General features: G+C 31.9%; 1 protein-coding gene across 1 annotated transcript in view; it reads left to right on the top strand.

Moving 5' to 3' along the window:
• Window positions 1-18,711, top strand: part of Kiaa2026 (KIAA2026 ortholog) — a gene marked incomplete at its 5' end in the record, with an annotated part of 87,397 nt that overhangs the window by 47,190 nt on the left and 21,496 nt on the right. The window contains 2 exon segments of the mRNA XM_013516351.1: window positions 515-594; window positions 8,660-8,749. Coding sequence (XP_013371805.1) covers window positions 515-594; window positions 8,660-8,749 — 170 coding nt within the window.

Raw genomic sequence — 18,711 nt, 5'->3', positions numbered from 1 at the left:
GGTCAGCCCCCTGCATGAGTGCAGAGCTAAAGGAGTAGAGAAACCTTGTTTCTTAAACTACTGAGGGGTTTTCACATTAGATTGGCTAGAGACCATAATCTTCAGATATAGTGCTTATGCAAGTTCTGACTGCAGAAGTTATTGTTAAAGGTAAGAGTTTTTTCCTGTGCTATAGTCTCATTTTAAGTTGTGAATGTAGATTTTAACTGAGCAGTGGTAATGCAGCTTTTTGCCTAATCTTATTGCAGTAAATGTTGATACTTATACAAAACAGTAGGATACAGTAGTTTGGTTCTTATATAAGTAAGGCAGCATTTGTTAATGTGTCTGTTACAGGTAGTTACAGTTTAATGTTTGCTTTTACTGGGGTTTGTTTTGATTCATCATTTTTATTTGACTCACGAGCAACTATCTGTTAGTTATAATTTAACTTTCAAGGCTGTACGTAATTTGGTTTTTGTTAATGAAGTGCTGTAAACAGCATTATGAAGCTTTTCTCTTTTAATCTTGAAAGGAAAAAAATCCATATCTAAAAAAGCAATTACTAAGAAGAGGAAAACTGTCGCAAAGTCTCCTGCTATACCAGAATTTCAGGTAAATATTTCAACTTGTTTCAAATTTTTTAGTTTTTTTCCTTCAGTGTTTATAACATTCGTTGGGAGGTTGACTGAATTTCAAGAAATTGTAATTATATATATTTTTAATGAAATTTTTCTGAAAATGTCTTTTTTCTGTGATGTACAGATTTAGCCAAGATTTAATTGGTTAGTATTTTATAATACTTTGCTTCTTTTAATTTCTCTTAGTACTCAAAAGATGGTTTTTCTTTTTAAATCTAAGCTGTATTCAGTTTTGTAGAAGTATTTTATAAAAAAAAATGTATGTATAACCTTTTGTATATGTGTCTGCATTATCAAATATGTTAAATGAAGTCTTGCAAGAACAAATTATAATTTATATATCATAATATTGCTTAGGTAATCCAGTCTCATTTATTTGGGATGTACAGAAATGGTAGATTAACATGGAAACAAGTAGTTTTTACTCTTATTAGCTTCAGAGAGAATATTAAGATTTCAACATTTCTGCAAAAAACTAATTGTATGTGCTGCCGTATGAGTATGTGAAGAGTTTTATAGGTAATACTAAGAATAAGCAGAGAATCTCACTTTGAACAATACTTTTATTTTCTGTTTTATAAAAAATGTTTTCTTCAACAAGGATACTCTTGTTTAAAAATTTCTTTGTAATAATGTATTTAACCCATTTCTAAATGTTTTATAAGCTTTTATCTTTTTTATCAAAAGATAAAAGTAATGTTACAGTGAATTTGTGGGTCTTGAATATTTGAGATGAAAATAAAGAGACAATCACTGCAAAAATACCAATAATATGTAGCGTGAGTTTTCTTGTATGTATACCTAGAAAATGTAGACATAACCCTGTTTGAAGGAAGTTACTAATTGATAAAAACTGAATATTTGGGGGTATTTTTAAATGATATTCTTGGAATGAATTGCAAGCATTCTATAGTCTTTTTGTATATAACTTTGGTTCCAGCATATTCAGTAAAAATAATAAGATTTCATTATTTCCTTAAAGTTTTTCTACCATTCAGTGTTTGTAACACATCATATAATGCTATTAAGTTACAATAATATACTTAATATAAATATTATGTAACATAGTATTTAATGATAATGTTATACCATTGTGCTTCTAGTAATGTCACATTAGTTTTTGATATTCCTCCTACTAGTTTTGTCCCCACTTTCTCAAAGCTTTAGTCCTGGGAATATAGATCTTAAGACAGATCTGGCCCATTTTTAGTATTTCTGCTGTTCGCATATTAGTGGGTGTACTTTTACAGGTAATAAGTGACATAGGTTGCATAGACAGTGGTTTTTAAAATTACAGCTGCTATTTATTAGTTATGCATGAATCAGTTCATTTAATTATATGACCAACATTTCTTTTTTAAGCTAATAAAATTAAAACAAAAGAAATTATCATTGTTATCACATATAGTAATGTGAATATGGAGAGCCATTTTTTTCATGGAGCTTTGGTTTTGTTTTTGTGTATTACACATTGACACGCAGTGTAAAATATATTTTTAACTATGCCTTATGGGCAAAGAAGCTTGAAAAGCACTATATATTATATATTAAGGGATGCTTTTAGTTATTGACCATTTGCACACCACTCTCAGAAACTGAAGGTCAAAAGTACATGTTTTGCTAGATTGAGCTATTCAAAATAAATAGATAAAGTCCCTTTCCTGATTCTTAAGGTGTGTGTGTGTGCGTGCATGTGTCTGACTAAGGTGAGGACTAGTCTCATGAGAATGTGGGTTCTTGTGCCTAATTTACAATATGAATACCATGGTACTACTCGCAAAGAAAATTGACAACTGTCTCCAAGTAAATAGGTTATTTGCTTCAAATAAACACATTAATAGAGTGGGAGATAGTATTAGTTATTAGTAAACTTTGCAAACTGTAGAACTTACAGTTTTGCCCACATGTAAGGATACTTTTATCATCTGATAAAGTGAATATATTTTCTTAAAAGTTCTAGTGATAGGATATTTAGCAACTCAGATTCTATGAGTACTCTCTCTATCCGAGGTATTTTAAATATCACATTTCTATACTGGATGTGCTGGCACATGCTTATAATCTCAGCACTCTGGAACTCAGAGGCAGGCAAATTTTAAGGTTGCCTAGCCAGGACAGTTTACCGACTTGAGACCCTGTCTCAAAAGAAAACAATGTTAAAAAGGCTGGGAATATAGTTCAGTGCCAAGGCCCAGTGTTTAATCCCCAGTATCACAAATATGTAAAACACACTTCTGGTATTAAACACAAAAATATGACGTAGAAATATGTAAGTGCAAGAGTTTCTTTATATGATTTGTTCTAAAGTATCTTACCGCTGAAAATAATGAAACCATTGGTAACATGAAATCTCTTTTGTAATAAGTGAACTATTTGCCAAAGGTGTAGTCTTTAAATTGTCAGAAAACGTGCTTAAAGAGAAACAAGATAGGGATTTATCAGATTTTTTTTTTGAGGTCCTAATGAACTAAAAAGTGAGACCTGGCTTGACCTCATCCACTTTTTATTTTGGCAGTATTTTTGTTGAATTTTTAAAAGTTGGAAATCAAACTTGCCTCCTTGTTTCAAGAAGAAACCATGGGCCAGGGATGTAGCTCAGTGGCCAAGCACCTTGCTGGCAAGTGCAAGGTCCTGAGTTCAATCCCTGGAACCAAAAAAAAAAGAAAAGAAGAAACCATATTTATATGTATATTTATACACATATCTAATACTTAAACCTTTATTTAAGCAAATAATCATCCCACTCTTATTTAAAAGTATATACTGTGGATATCCAAATGGTGGATTAGATTTTTTGCATGTTGTATATTGTAAAGGGACTGACATCAACTTTGCTGCTTTTTCCTAAGAGATGTGTTAGTGGTTCTCAAACTTTATATAGTGTAAAAATAATCTGATCCTTTTATTAGAAATGAAGATTCCTGGGTTTTCTCCTCCAAAGACCTTGATTCAGTGGGTCTAAGTGGGTAATCTGCATGGTGGTTAAACATTCTGGAACCAGGCTACTTGAGTTTGAATGCCACCTCTACCACCCACTAATTCTCTAACTGTGGGTAAGTTACTTAACCTCTCTGTGATTCCAATTCCTCATTTGTACAGAGAGGTAATAATAGTACCTACTTACATAGGGTTGTTAGAATTAAATTATGTAGCTTACTATTTCGAGTAGTCTCATTATTTTTTCAAATACACATGCCAAATGCTTCTGATGAAGAAATGCTGCATTATAAGTAGGAAAATCAATTAAAAACTGGCTTAAGAACATCTGTTACTGACTTTAGCAATTTTTCCAGCTACTTACGACCTTGAAATAAATCTTGGATTTGGTCTTATGAAAGTGGCACATAATTAAGTCTATAAGAATCTGAGAAGTGTAAAACCACATAATATATTTGACCGCATTGAAAACTTAGGCTTATCCTTATTCTAATGTTCTGATGGGTTATACAGTTGGGATGTAAAGGAAATTTTTATTTTAATCAACAGTAATTGCAAAATATTAAGAAATATTTTATTTTCAGTGTTTCAAATATTAGAATTTTAAGCTTTATATCAAATTTTTTTTGTACTGGGAATTGAACTCAGGACACCTTGCGCTTGACAGGGAGGCACTTGTGCTGGTGAGCCATAGCCTCCGGCCCATTGTATCAAATTTAACAGTTAAAGTACTTATAATTTTGTTAGACTGTAATTTAACAGCCTTAGTTACTATAACTCTTATTTTCTTTGGTAACCAAAAAATCTTTCATGCAATGTGTACTTGCTTTTGTTTCATATGTATAATTTATTATGAAGGCTAATTTGCAAAGGAAATCCAAAATCCAGCTGCTAACACGTAGTAGCATTGTTTCCAAACATAAATTTATAGAACCTTAACATATCTCTTAAAAAAATACATTTTCATATCTAACCAATGGAAGAACTCAGGAATAAGAAGTAAAATGCTATCCTCAGTATAACAAATGGGGACAAAAATAGAAATTAGAATTTTTAACTATTTCACTGTATTAAGGACCTCTGGGTTAAATTGTCATTTTGAATTGCTCTTAAAATGAATGTTTTTCAACCTTAAAGCAGGGAGTTTTATTCACTTTTAAACGTCTTTTCAGGTTTTAAAAGATACAGTGTCTTGAAATAAGTTATTCTCAATCACATAGTGGTAAAACTTATTTTGCAAACTTGTCAGACTTAGTTTTCATGTTGCAAATAATATCCTTATTTTCCGGTTTTGAAGTATCATTATCATTATTGTTGGTATGTTGATCATAAGAAATAAGTAATTTTCCTGTCTGTATAGTTTTAATGGATCTTAATAGTAAACTATAAATTTACATCATATATTTAGTGTTTTGGTTATAATTTTATAATAAATTATAGAATCTTTTTATTAGAATAAAGATGAATATGATCCATTTTGTTTGGATCTATTAATTTTTGGGTTTCCCTTTGATTTGCTTTTAAATACAATCTACCATATTTCTGTTCTTGTACACTATTTTATTTTATTTTTTTGGAAAAAAATAAGTATCTTTCAAACTTACTGAGTTTCTACCCAAAAGGCATAATTTAAATTATTCATTAAGGTAAGGAATTATTTCTTAGGTGGTTTTTCTAAAATTTGGTCATGGAATTCTTTTGATCTTTACAGAGCCTCCTCTCTCTAACCACATATGTACATCTTCTTGAGTTGAAGAGAGGGCCTTTCGATATTACCATTTAATGAAAAATATTAGACATAAGTTACATCCTAAAAGTGTAATACATGTTTAGTTCTTAGGGTTTGTTTTGTTTTTAGAAAAACCTCCTAAAGAATATTACACAGTAGGAAGAGAAGTTTTATGGTTTCCACTGCCAGTGTGCCATCTTAGGTTATATTACTTCTTAATTAGCTCATACATGACTTAGGGATAAATCTTTTTAGCCTAGACTAAGGCTTGGACCAGAATACATGTTTTCGGTCCCTCTCAGCTCTAAGATCTATGATTTTATGGCTCTGCCTTGGGTTGTGTCAAGGGAAAGATTCACTTGAGGGGAGAGTGTGACATCCTTAAAGAGATTCCTCCTGGGGAATTTGAAACCTCTACAGTATGACTTGCAAACCTCCTCTCATAACCTTAGCAGTGTGAGTTGACTGTAATCTAACCTGCCATGGGGCTTTTCCTTTTCACCCCTGGAGGCCCTGTGCATCAGATAGCTTTTCCAAATTAGGGCTGATGAGGTTTAAATAAAGTGTTTTTGCTTTGTTCCAAAAATGCATCTCTTCTCATTATTAAGGTGGACTTTACTTACTGAGTTGATTCTGTTTTTAAAAGCACTGTTTGAAATTGAGTTGAGTTTAAAGGCCACAAATTTGCCTTACATTGTAAAAGAGGCAATGGAGTTGTAGGAGTTGGCATTGTGTTCCTATAGAATTTTCTAATAAATTTCATTCTCTATATTGGTATTAGGTATGTATTAGATATAGTTATAGAGAGAATACATATTAGATCTAAAGAATATAAATCATTATGTATATATTGTCATTTTAAAATATTTTGACTCTCAGAGTCAAACAATGGAATTTACATAAAAGTCATGTTATTTTTAAGGGACATTTATTCTGTCATTGTGCAATTAATTCAATATACCACCCCTATTTGGAAATAAATATTTTTGAATTTTCATACTCATTAGCTTCATAGTGTCAGAATATTTCAGTAGTCACACTGATTTGTAATTCATTATTTAGTACCTTACTAAAAAGTGTAATCTGTACTCTATACCTGCAAACTTGTTAGAAATGCAAAAGATAAGGTCTCACTTGAGACCTACTAAACCATAAACTATGTTTTAGGAAGATCCCCATGCAATTCTTTTGTACATGGAAGTTTGAGAAGCACTGATTTAGTACAACTTACTACCTAGGTAAGCCAGTTGAAAGTGTTATGTATTTTATATAGCTCTTTCATAGTTTGGCTTCAAAGCTATATTGTCTGTTCCTTTAGAAGGAATATAAATACTTGTTGTTTTCATTACTAATTGATAAGTAAAATATCTTAAATTTTTTAGGATGTCTTTAGTTGTAGGGTATATGTCTTCCTTAGTCTTACAAATTTCTACAAAGTTATATGCAAAATATACCCTCATTCTTTATATAATGAGATAGCTAACATGTAAGTAAAGTTTTTTCTGAGTTTTGTCATGTGTGCAAATGGGAAATCTATGCAATGATATTAATCTGGCCATTTACAGTTTATAAGTCAAATTTAACATACTGTCCCAATAGCAAATAATGCTGTAAGAAAGTTAGTCTTCACTGAGTTCTTACTAAAAGCCCACTGTAGGGCCAACAATGGCCTGTGGCTTTATGGTTATAATAGAAGCTGAAGACTTTATCTTGTTGTAGAATAATCTGCCTAGGTGACCAGTCCACTGTTCAACAACTAGCACTTCTTTGGTACTTAGATTTGTCAAATTGGAATGTACATTATCTAAAAAATATCAGCTGTAGTCTCCCATTACATCACTGTGTGCTGTTTTCTGCTCAGAATTGTTTGATTTGAGGGGTGTTTGTTTTATTTGTGGTGCTGGGGATCAAATCCAGAGCCTTGCACATACTAGGGAAGCACTGTATCACTGAGCTACATCTCCAGACTTGAAATTGTTTGATTTGTATCACTTCCTAGATATTTTTCCTAATTTTTTAGGTTTCTGAGCTTGCAGTTGTACAGATAATTTCTTCTAATAAGTAATCATTAATTTGATTATAATATAATATCCATAGTAATTTTTACTTACTGTTGAGTAGAACCACATTGCCATTTTTGTGCAGTACATCACCAGTTTTAAGTGAGTTAACCTATTAATAAAGGAAATTGAAGGAGTTCCCTGTGCCATTCTTTTGTCACTCAGTAGCCACCAGGAATTATCTTGTAACATACTTTCGTTTTTGTTGCTTTTGTTTGTATGTTTGTTTTTTCTAATAAAAGAAAATATACCTTTTAGGAAAGCAATGCCCTTGCATAGAAATTAATAAGTGTAACAACCAGAACTGATAAAATTAATGGTGATTTAATAATTTATAAAAGTGTAATATTTTTAAAATTATCATATAATATAAACATTGTGACAAGACTTTCTTTAATCTGAAGTTTTTCCTCTGTGTGTCTGCAGTTTTGTTTCAGAGATCTTTCATTTATTTTTCACAATAGGTGTGTTTAAATAGCTTAAATTATTTTAGGAAAAATTCATTATATTGAACTAATAGAACAAATACAGTATAATTTTACAAAAACTAAAATGTAATTATTAATGTCTTTGCTATTGTTGAAACTTCACTGTATAAAATATTGGTAACTAAGACAAGATAGTTTAGTGATTAATAACCAATCAACCAACTGCTTTGGCCATTTGCCAGTATTACCGAGGTAAAATAAAACGAACTTTATAGTTATGAAAGGAAGTAGATGCTATCTCCAGAGATGGTTGTATTAAAAACCTTTAAACTTATGTTAAAAATGTATGCTTAATTTTGTTTAATCTTTGAAGAACATTACATTTAGTCACAGTGCTTTTTATTAGCACTCCCAACAGCAATAGCTAAGGTTTGTTAACCTATATAGTTGGCAAAACAAAGTAAAGGTATAACGACAGTTCTCCAAGGGTGCGTTTGTTCATTTACTTGGAAAACTGATGAAGTTCTTAAAGAAAATTTAGTAGCCATGAAATCTAGGATGAGTTTCCAGATCTTTGTCATTCTGGACTAAAAGCTAATAATGTTAAGAAAGTACCTGGATTATAAAGTAAATGAAGAGGTGGGAATATGGGATGAGACCAACAGTGTTGAAATTTCAGCTTATTTTATATAAAGCCTGAAGTTCATACATCATAACAAGTAAATATCTCTTAAAATACAAACTGTGGAGCTTTCCTTGCTTTTACTAGTTTTCAGAGAAAATAATTTATTGTGAATTCAATGTGTGTTAAAACAACTTCTGTTACCACATTTTGGGTGTTTTATATTATGTGTTATCAAGCTGTGTTTTTGTGTTTTATTTTAGCTTATTTGCACTAATCTTGATGAACTCAGGGAATTAATCACAAAAATCGAGAATGAACTCAAAGATCTGGAAAACAGTAGAAAAAAATCGGTAGGTGTTAATCCAAAAGTTCTATCTGTTATTGTCAGCATTAAAATTTATTCCTGCTTTTTTTCTAAAGCCTTTTAAAATTTTTGTTCTGGATTACATGAAAATTGTCAAAGAAAGATAGAAACATTATTTCTTTTATTTCTCCTGTGTGACCTAGTTTTCATTTTTAAAAGTCAAAAGTGGTGCAAGGGCAAATAAATTAATTTTCTTTGCCTGGTTGTAGGTTTAGCTATTTCCCAGTGTACTGATTGGTTGGTTTTTGACTAGTAGTTTTTTAGAAATTGTTTATCTTGCCAATATTCTTAATTAATAATTATATTAATGGAGTTTATTGTACAGTAACAAAATTTTAATTAAGTGTAATATTAAAACAGATGTAAATTATTTATTGGGCCCCAGATACTTTATTCTTACCAGTTTGACTTTTTAAAGAACCTTACTTTAAATTCTTAATTACTCTTTACTTTTACCTCCTATTTTTCTGTTGTTCTTGAGAGACTACAGTATAAGGGCATTATATTTATCCTCCTAAGTTGGTAGAACAGTCAGTTTTGTTATTTATTAAATTAGTACTGCAATACCTATTTAATTGGCATTTGTAGCTGTTATGTCACAGATTTGAAACACAATTACACACCCATAAATAAATGGAGAAGGATTTAAACATTGAATAGAATCAGTCCTCATTTTAAAGAAACCTTTCGTGTTGTGCCTTAGAAATGTTATGAAGCTACTTCTAGATCTTTGCTCAGCTTTGTTAGTGTAAATATATATAAAATGTGGTTAGTGATTAAGCAAGTTTGATAATACAGATTTGGAATAATCATTTTTACTTGATTTGGGAAAGGTATATTTGTATCAGTCTGAAAGTCAGAAGGGAGGAGATTGACATACCATAATAGTACAGCTTTCTAAGGTTATTTAATACAAGGATTAAAGAACCTTATTTCAGAAGTCTTCCAGTGGATTCTTGAGAGATTATTATAACCTAAGTGATAATAATGTTCATAGTGATAGTTTTCAGTTAGCAAGATAATATTAATGTTCAGAGAATGCAGAAAATTGTAAAATGTATTTCAGAAATATTTCATTAGAGTCATGTGTTATATATACTTTAGGTATCTGGAAGTCTCTTGATATAGAAAACTGTTTTACTAAAATTTACAGCTGTAATAAATTCCTCAAAGATTTATATGATAGTATCTTCTGTGCAACCAGTAGTTTTATTAAATTTATTGGATGTTTTATGTACAAAGGGACAGATTCTTTTCTTCAGGAGGAAAGAATAGTCTTTTAAAAATCAAGGTACCTGGGCATGGTGACACAAACCTGTAATCCCAGCACTCAGGAGGCCAAGGCAGGAGAATCACCGCAAGTTTGAGGCCAGACTTGGGGGTACATAATAAGTTCAAGGTCAGCTGGAACTGCATAACAAGACCTTGTCTCCAAAAAAAAAAAAAAAAATCAAGGTGTACTTTATTGTTTTTTACTGCAACTCTTTGTTCTTAGTTAGGTATTCATATTCATGACTATACAGGACTCTGTTAAAGTTGCTAAATCTTTTTTATGCTGCAGTTAAACATAACTTGGTTTCCATATTATAAATTAGAACTTTTGTTCCTAGTCATACTTTTAAGTATACTTGGTTGAAAGTATTTAAAGCATGTATTGTAAGATTTTTTAAAAAAAATAATTCTGTAAGCATTTTAGGGTTTTTCTGTAAAGCCTTTCACCTCTTTTCCATTGGTGAGGTGGAGGGAAGGTTTAAGCATATTGGCTTCCTTCATAGGGTCAAGTAGAATAAAAATAAAAGAAAGCAAATTACAAATCCCTAATATGCTATTTTGTGAGGACATACTTATCAGAAAATTCCAGATTATGTATATGTTTAATTGATTGGATTCTATATCACCAATCTTAATTTGAGGCCACACAGCATAAAGCAAATAGACAATAAAAGTTTGTATCTCCGTATTATCCCCTATTTTTGTTTAAAAAATGTGATAATGAGTGTGATAGGCATGATAGGAATTAGTTCTACTGAATGTTTATCTTAATTTTTAATATGAGTTTGGCATCATTTAAGAACAGGGTATTCCACTTAACTGGATTTTCTAGATAACTGAAATTTAACCTTTAATACTAAAACTCTTATTTTAATCATTCAGTGGGGAACTTGTCTGAATCCTTGTAATATATTGAATGCAATTTAATCCTTGTTTGATGATTTATGGTTCATCATTATGAATATCAATAATTGTATTGGCATTCTAATATCATATCAGTAATTCTACCTATATAAAAACTAACTGGCTTTTACCCCAGGTATTTTGAAGGATTTTGTTGTATTTTTGTTTTTGTTCTGTCTCTTTTTCCATTGCCAGGCTGTGTCAGTAAATTGTCATCTCTGTGTGTGTCCATATATTTGCCCTAGCTTATACACAAGTAGGTAACCATACTTGTTAGAATTAGACTCACAACGAGGATCACTGCAAGTTTGAGAGAGAGTTCCTTATGAAATTATGAATTAGATAATAGTTATTTTGACTGATTCCTTTTCTGTGGACTTCTTCACTATGGCCCAGCAAATCCAGTATTGATACTGCTTTTCGTAAGAGGATATCACAGTTAAAAATAAAATAGTATTTTGTATCATACAGTTCTGTTACCAGCTTTTATATCTGTAACTAATGACTTCAATAACAAAGACTACACATTCCGTTAAATATTTGATTATCATCAATGTTATTACTAAAGATAGAAATTACATATGTGTGGGCCGAGGGTATAGCTCAGTGGCACGGTGCCTGCCTGGCAAGTGTGAAGTCCTGAGTTCAATTCCCAGTACCAAAAAAAAGAAATTACATATGTGATAAGAATTTAATGTGAAATTATATAAATATTTAGCTGCTTCTGGAAATTTCTTTTCTGCAGCAACTTTCCAGATAGTTTTTCATACCAAAGCAACAAAGAATGATCCCATTTTCTCACTCAGGTTAAATATTACATTTAAAGTTATTTTTGTTATTTTAAATAAAATGGAGATTTGTTCAAAGAAACAATTTTTGTTCAGATTAGTAAGAATATATAGTTTGAGAAAGTCCTTTAATTTTATGTTTTCATTATTGTTTAGATCATAGCAATCTTTGTGATCTTAAGGAGTAATCATATTTTTTATTTCTATTTTTGTGGTTTGGTTAACATAAAATTGGCATTTTGATGAATCACTGGAAAATATGCTTTGTATTCTAGGAAATGTATTAGTTTTCCAGAATGGTAGACTACTATGATATTGATAATTTGCCCAAACCTGGTATAATTGAAGTCTGGCAGACATGATTGCTTTCTAAATAGTAAATGTTGCAACATTTTCAAAGCTTTGATCTCTTTTTTTTTTTTTATTCTAACCTTATAAAAGGATCTTGTTTTTTTGTTTTTTTTCTCCGGTACCAGGAGCTGAACTCAGGACCTTGTGCTTGCCAGGCAGGCGCTTTGCCACTGAGCTAAATCCCCAGCCCTAAAAGGATCTTTATTCAGTTTATACCATATCTTGTCTTTTGATTTTTTTTAATTTTTATTTAGTAGTAGTATATGTTTGGAATACATATGATTACATTCTTCCTGTGGAGTTTATTCATGTATATAATAATCTTCATTTTTAATATTCTTCCCATCCCCCTCTCTTCTTTCCCTCTATTTCTCTGTCCCCTTCCCTTTTGAAAAAGATCTCCTTATGCCCTATTATCTATCTTTTCTTTTAGTCTTTCTTTATATTTTGGGTTTCTCATATAACAGAAACCTTGCAAAACTTCATCTTATGTGTCTGATTTATTTACTAAACATTATGGTTTCAAGGTATATCCCTTTTCGTACAGTTGACTCAGTTTTATCCTTCTTTACTCAGTAAAACTCCAATTCTGTAAAAATACCTTACTTGCTTTATCCATTCATCTGTTCATGGACATACAGGCTCCTTCCAAGGTTTAGCCTGCTGGGCATGGATGATGCATGCCTGTCACCCCAACCCCAAGTTTGAGACCAGCCTGTATTACATAGTGAGTTCAGTACCAGCCTGGACTACACAGCAAGACCCTGACTTCAAAAAAAAAAAAAAAAAAATTAGCTATTATGAATTATGCTGCTGTAAATATGGGAATTCATATATCACTGTGACATAATGTCTTTACCTCTTTTGGGAAGAGAGCTAGAGGGGGAATAGCTGGATAAAATGGAAATTCTAGTTTCAGTTTTTTTGAGAAATCTTTATATTAATTTATGTAGTGCTTGTACTAGTTTACACAACCCACCAGTAATGTAGAAGGGTTTCTTTTTCCACAGAGACTCACCAGCATTTATTATTATTCCATTTCTTGATGTCAGCCATTGTTTCTAGAGTAAGATGGAATTTCAGTATTGTTTTAATTTGCATTTCTCAAATGGTCAGACATGTTGCCTTTTTTTTCCCATGGGGTCTGATTTTTTTTTTTTGAGTTCTATATATTCCACATATTAGTCCTCTGTCTAAGGAATAGCTGGAAAAATAGTTTTCCTACTCTATTGGTTGTCTCTTCACTCTGTTGGTGTTTCGTTTGCTATGCAGGAACTTTTTAATTTCATATAATGTCATTTTTTGATTTTTGATGTTATTTCACATGTAAGTGGGTTCTGGTCAGAAAGCCCTTTCCTATACCTCTGTCTTCAGGAGGTTTACCTGGTTTGTCTTCAGGAAGGTAGCTTCTGTTTTAACATTTACACTTCCAATCAATTTTTAGTTTAGTACATGGTGAGAAATGTGGGTCTAGATTCAATCTCCATTTGGCTAGCCAGTTTTTCTAGTGCTATTTATTAAACAGGTTGTTTCCTCTAGCAAAAAACTTTGGCCCCTTTGTCAAAGATTGTATAACCTCAATGTTCCTGGGGTTATTTCTGCATTCTCTATTTTATTCCAGTGATCCATATACCTATTTTGTTCCAACACTATGCTGTTTTTATACCGTAGCTATGAACTGTAATTAGAAATCCAGTATTGTGGTGCCTTCTGCTTTGCTTTTGTTGCTCAGGATTGCTTTTGCTATTCTCATTTTCTTCTGATTCCATATAAATTTTAGTATTTTCTATAGTTCTGTGAGGGATACTATTGGTATTTTGATTGGTATTGTGTTAAATTTGTACCTATATAGGTTTTGTAACTATGGCCATTTTGACAGTATTGGTTCTGCCTGTCCAGGAGGAGGTATGTTCCATTTTCTGATATCTTCTTTGATCTTTTTTCAGAATACTGTAGTTTTCCTTGTAGGGGTCTTTTATTTCCTTGGTTAGGTTAATTCCTCAGTATTTAATTTTTCTGGATGCTATTGTGAATAGTATTGTTTTCCTAATTTCTTTCTCAGTGAGTTCATTATTTACAAGAATGCTATTGATTTTTGTGTGCTAATTTTGTATTCTGTGACACTACTGAATTTGGTTATTAATTCTAGGAGTCTTTCAGTGGAATTTTTTGAGGAGTAGAGAATAATGTTGTTTGGAAATCCTTAATACTTTGACTGTTCCTTTTCCAATACAAATCCCTTTTTTTTCTTGCTTGATTGCTCTGGCTGATGTTTTGAGTATATATTGAATGGGAGTGATGGTGGTAGTGGAAATTCTTGTATTTTTTATTTTAGATGGAAAAGTTTCAGCTTTTCCCCACTTAATATGAGGTTGGCAGTTGGTTTGTCATAAATAACATTTTCAGATTGAGATAAGGTCCTTCTATACCTATTTTTTTCATCATGGCTTCTCTTCTGTCATCAATGAATGTGGGTTTTTGTCAGAGGCATTTTCTGCATCTATTGAGATAATTGTATGACTTGGGTCCTTGCTTCTGTTTATATGCTCTGTTATATTTATCGATTTGTGTATGTTGGACCATCCTTCCATTCCTGGGCTCAAGTGTACTTTGTCATGATGCATGAGCTTTTTGATTTGTTGCATTTTGTTTGCAACAAATCTTATTAAGCATTTTTCTGTATTTGTTCATTGAAGAGATTGGCTTGTAGTTCTGTTTTATGGTTGGATCTTTTCAGGGTAACGGTACCTTCCTTTCAATTTCATTGAAGAGTTTGGGAAATATTGGTGTTGCAACCTCCATGAAGTTCTTGTAGAATTCTGAGGTGAATTCACTGGGTCCTGGGATTTTCTTAATGGGTAAGTTTCTTCTTACTACTTCAATTTAATTGCCTTTTATTGGATTATTCAAGGATTTTATATTTTTTTTGGTTCAGTTTTGGTAATTCATACTTACCTAGGAATCTGTCTTTATTCTGAATTTGCCGACTTATTGGAATACAGGTTTCAAAGTAGTAACTAGTAATCTTCTGGATTTGGACAGTGTCCATTGTGATTTTGCCTTTTTTATTCCTAATTGCATTGATTTGGGTCTTCTCTTTTTTCTTTTTGGTAAGATTGGTTCAGGGTTTGTCTATTTAGTTTATTCTTTAAAGAACCACCTTTTTGATTCATTGATGCTTTTTTAAATCTCAATGTCATTAATTTATGCTCTGATTTGAATTGTCTTCCTTGTACTAGTTTTGGATTTAAAAATCATTAGGTTATTTGGGCTCACTCTATTTTTTTCTGATATGGGCATTCAAACTATAAACTTCTTAGAACTGCTTTTGTTGTGTCCCATAGGTTCTGGTAGTATTGTTTCAGTCTAGGAACTAATTTCTTGATTTCTTCTGTGATCCATTGATTATTCAAGAGTCTATTTTTTAACTTCAGTGTGTTTTCATAATTTCTGTGGTTTTTTAGGCCATTCCTTTATAGTTTTATTGCACTATGATGTGATAATAGGCATGGGATAATATCAGTTCTTTTGCATTTATTTAACCATGTGCTGGTGAGAAGAGTATATATTCTGTTAGTGGATGGAACACTCTGTAGCTATGTATTAAATCAATCTTTTCAAAAATGTTCAACTCTTGATTTTTTCCCTTTTTTTATCTAGTTGATCTATTTATTTGTGACAATGAAGTTGAGGTCCTCTAGTAAATTGTCTTGATATTTATCTGATCTTTTATGTCAAGTAGTAATCTGTTGTAAGAAGTTGAGTGCTCCAGTGTTTAGTGCACATACGCTTCTGTTGTTATCACTTCTTGTTGAATTCTTCTCTTAACCAACATATAGTGACCTTCATTGCTTCTTCTGATCAGTTTTGGCTTGAAGTTCACTTTGTCTGAAAGTAGAATAGCTACCCTTGCTTGTTTTTGGGTTCTCATTGCGTGGAATATTGTTTTTCATCCTTTCATTTTTAATCTGTGAATTTCTTTTTGGATTAAATGCATTTCTTGTATACAGCATACCTTGATTCATTCTGCCAGTCTGTGTCTTTTGATTACAGAATTGAGAACATTCACGTTGAGAGTTATTACTGAAAGTTATTATTTTTGTGAGTATTTCCCTATTGCCAATTCTCTCTTTTTTTCTTTTTGCTTAACTGCTCACCCTGTCTGATGTATTCATCCTGTTAGACTTTCTAGCATTGTTGTCTCTTTCTAGGATATCCTTGAGAATTTTTTAGTGTTGGTTTGATGGCCATGAGTGTCTCAAGATGCTCTTTATCATGGAAAGACCTTATTTTGCCATCAGTTTTCAAAGACAGTTTTCCATGAAATGTAGGTTGTTTTCTTTTAGGGCATGAAACACTTCAGTCCAAGATCTCCTGACTTTTAAAGTTTGTTTTGAGAATTATGCTGTAATTCTAATAGGTTTGCCATTATAAGTGATTTGTTGCTTTTCTCTAATAGCTTTCCATATTTTGTCTTTGTGTTGGACTTGTATGATTTTGTGATGTGTCTTGGATACATTCTTTTCTGATTGTGGCTTCTTGGGCTTCTGTATGCCTCACTTATATGTTAAGTTGTCTCCCCATATTTGCAAATTTTCTGCTGTAATTTCTATAACCAAGCTTTTTTATGCCTTTTTTTTTTCTGTCTTTTGATTTTTTACTACTTCCTGTTAATCTTAGTTTAGTCTTTTTTGGGTCATCTACTATCTGTTGGATCCATTTTTCATGTTCTCTTGTTTTTAAGCCATTTCTCACTATATAATCACCTGCATTAGCCCTATCTTCTAGTTCTAATACTCTGCCCTCACAGCAGTCACTTCTGTTGCCTATGCTTTCAATAGAATTTTTAATCTTTTGGGTTGCCACTTTATACCTTCTCATCTCTTAATTCTTTGCTAAAAATACCACTTATGTTTTGTATTGTTTTGTTTAGTTCAGCTAGCGTTTTATTAGTGACTCCGTAAACTAACTGATGGTTTTGTTTAGTAAATCCATGACCTATTTGGTTATATCTTCTTTGAGCTTGCTGAGTGTCATATCAATCTGTGTTTTTATCTCTTTTGAATTTTGAAATAATTGATTTGGCTTTTGACTTTCTCTTTTTTTGATGCCCCATAGTTCAGTTTTGAGGGATTTGGAGTTTGGGGGTGAGATACTTTGTTGCCTTGCCTTCTCATATTTCTTTTGTTTTGTTTTGTTTTGCAGAGGATTGGGGATCAGTTATAATGGAGAGACTTTGTTGCTAGTGTGGAGACCTCTTTAGTTAGTGTCTGCTTTTCAGTGATGCACCCTTGGTGTGGGTAACTATAGGGTTTTGCATCTGTCCAAAGATCCAGCTGCCTCCATTAACTTGGGAGAGAAGGATGCAGTGTAATTGGCCCAGCACCCAGTTCTCAGAGAATAGATCACAGTATTGTTATTGACACAAAGGCCATCTATCTGTATGTCAGATACTGACATACAGAGAAAACCAATTAATAGCAACAACTATTCCACCCTGGTAATAGGAACAAAATCAATAACAACAGTCAAAGACAGACTGGATATTGACATACCATAAGAGCCAATAATGTGCCACTCTTAACCATAAGAAAGATCTATAGTTGCAGTATAAATACTGTATAAACACTATAAAGATCTATAATTGCAGTATAAATATTGACAAATACTGTATTTTCCTGAAGACCTAATCAGAAAATAAGCTATAGTATGATTGTTCAGGATGCTCTTAATATAAGTCCTCCCAAAAATTAAGCCCCAGTTAAGATTTTCAGCCAGGTGGATGCCTTTAGTACATCTATTGCTATATATAACAGATGTATTGAATTATAAAATATTGATATACATTAAATATAATAGGTATTATTGACATTGATGCTTAAATGATATTACAAATTATAATTAAATATTTATAAATACCCAAGTGGTCATCTTTAAACAAGAGGTAAATGCCTATGTATACAAATGAACTTGAGACTTATTGCCAGATGACCACAGTACAGATACAACAGATGAATAGTATGCACACTTGATAGCAAATGGACATGGTTGTATCCATGAACCTTCATAATATGTCTTGTGTTGTAATGATGCACTACAAGCAGGCTACACAGACAAGAATTCCTCATTCGTAGAGACTGGTCCAGCTGTTGCTGGACGTGAGACTGGGGTGAATAGTTGTACAGAAAATAGAGTTGCAAGAAATTCAAGCTGTAATTTGGGGCTTGGAGAGTTATGACAATGTTCCAGAAGAAGATTTCATGATATATTTGAATAAATTTAGATTTTTATATATGAATAAATGTAGATTATTGTACATGATTAAATGTAGATTGTTGTATATGAAAAAGTAAGACATCCCCTAAAAATATGCCCTATTGTGTCTTTTGGAGCAAAGAATGATATAAGACCTGGTCTTATTTCCAGGGAAAGGATAGTACTAAACATCTACTAAATACAGTAACTGTACTCCACTGACACTAGAAAAGAATTGAGCAGTAATAACAAAGTTAACTAAATATCTAAAAAGTCCCTGTATTTTTGAATTAGTGAGTTATTTCCAAGATCTGCAGTCTTGGAATCCAGCAAATTATAGTTGTAGTTTTTGAGGGTCCCGCACACACACCTCAGAGAC

Source organism: Chinchilla lanigera, unplaced genomic scaffold (genome assembly GCF_000276665.1).
Source record: "Chinchilla lanigera isolate Chin_1 unplaced genomic scaffold, ChiLan1.0 scaffold00033, whole genome shotgun sequence".
Taxonomy (NCBI): Eukaryota; Metazoa; Chordata; class Mammalia; order Rodentia; family Chinchillidae; genus Chinchilla; species Chinchilla lanigera.
This window is presented reverse-complemented; position numbering and strand designations above follow the sequence as displayed.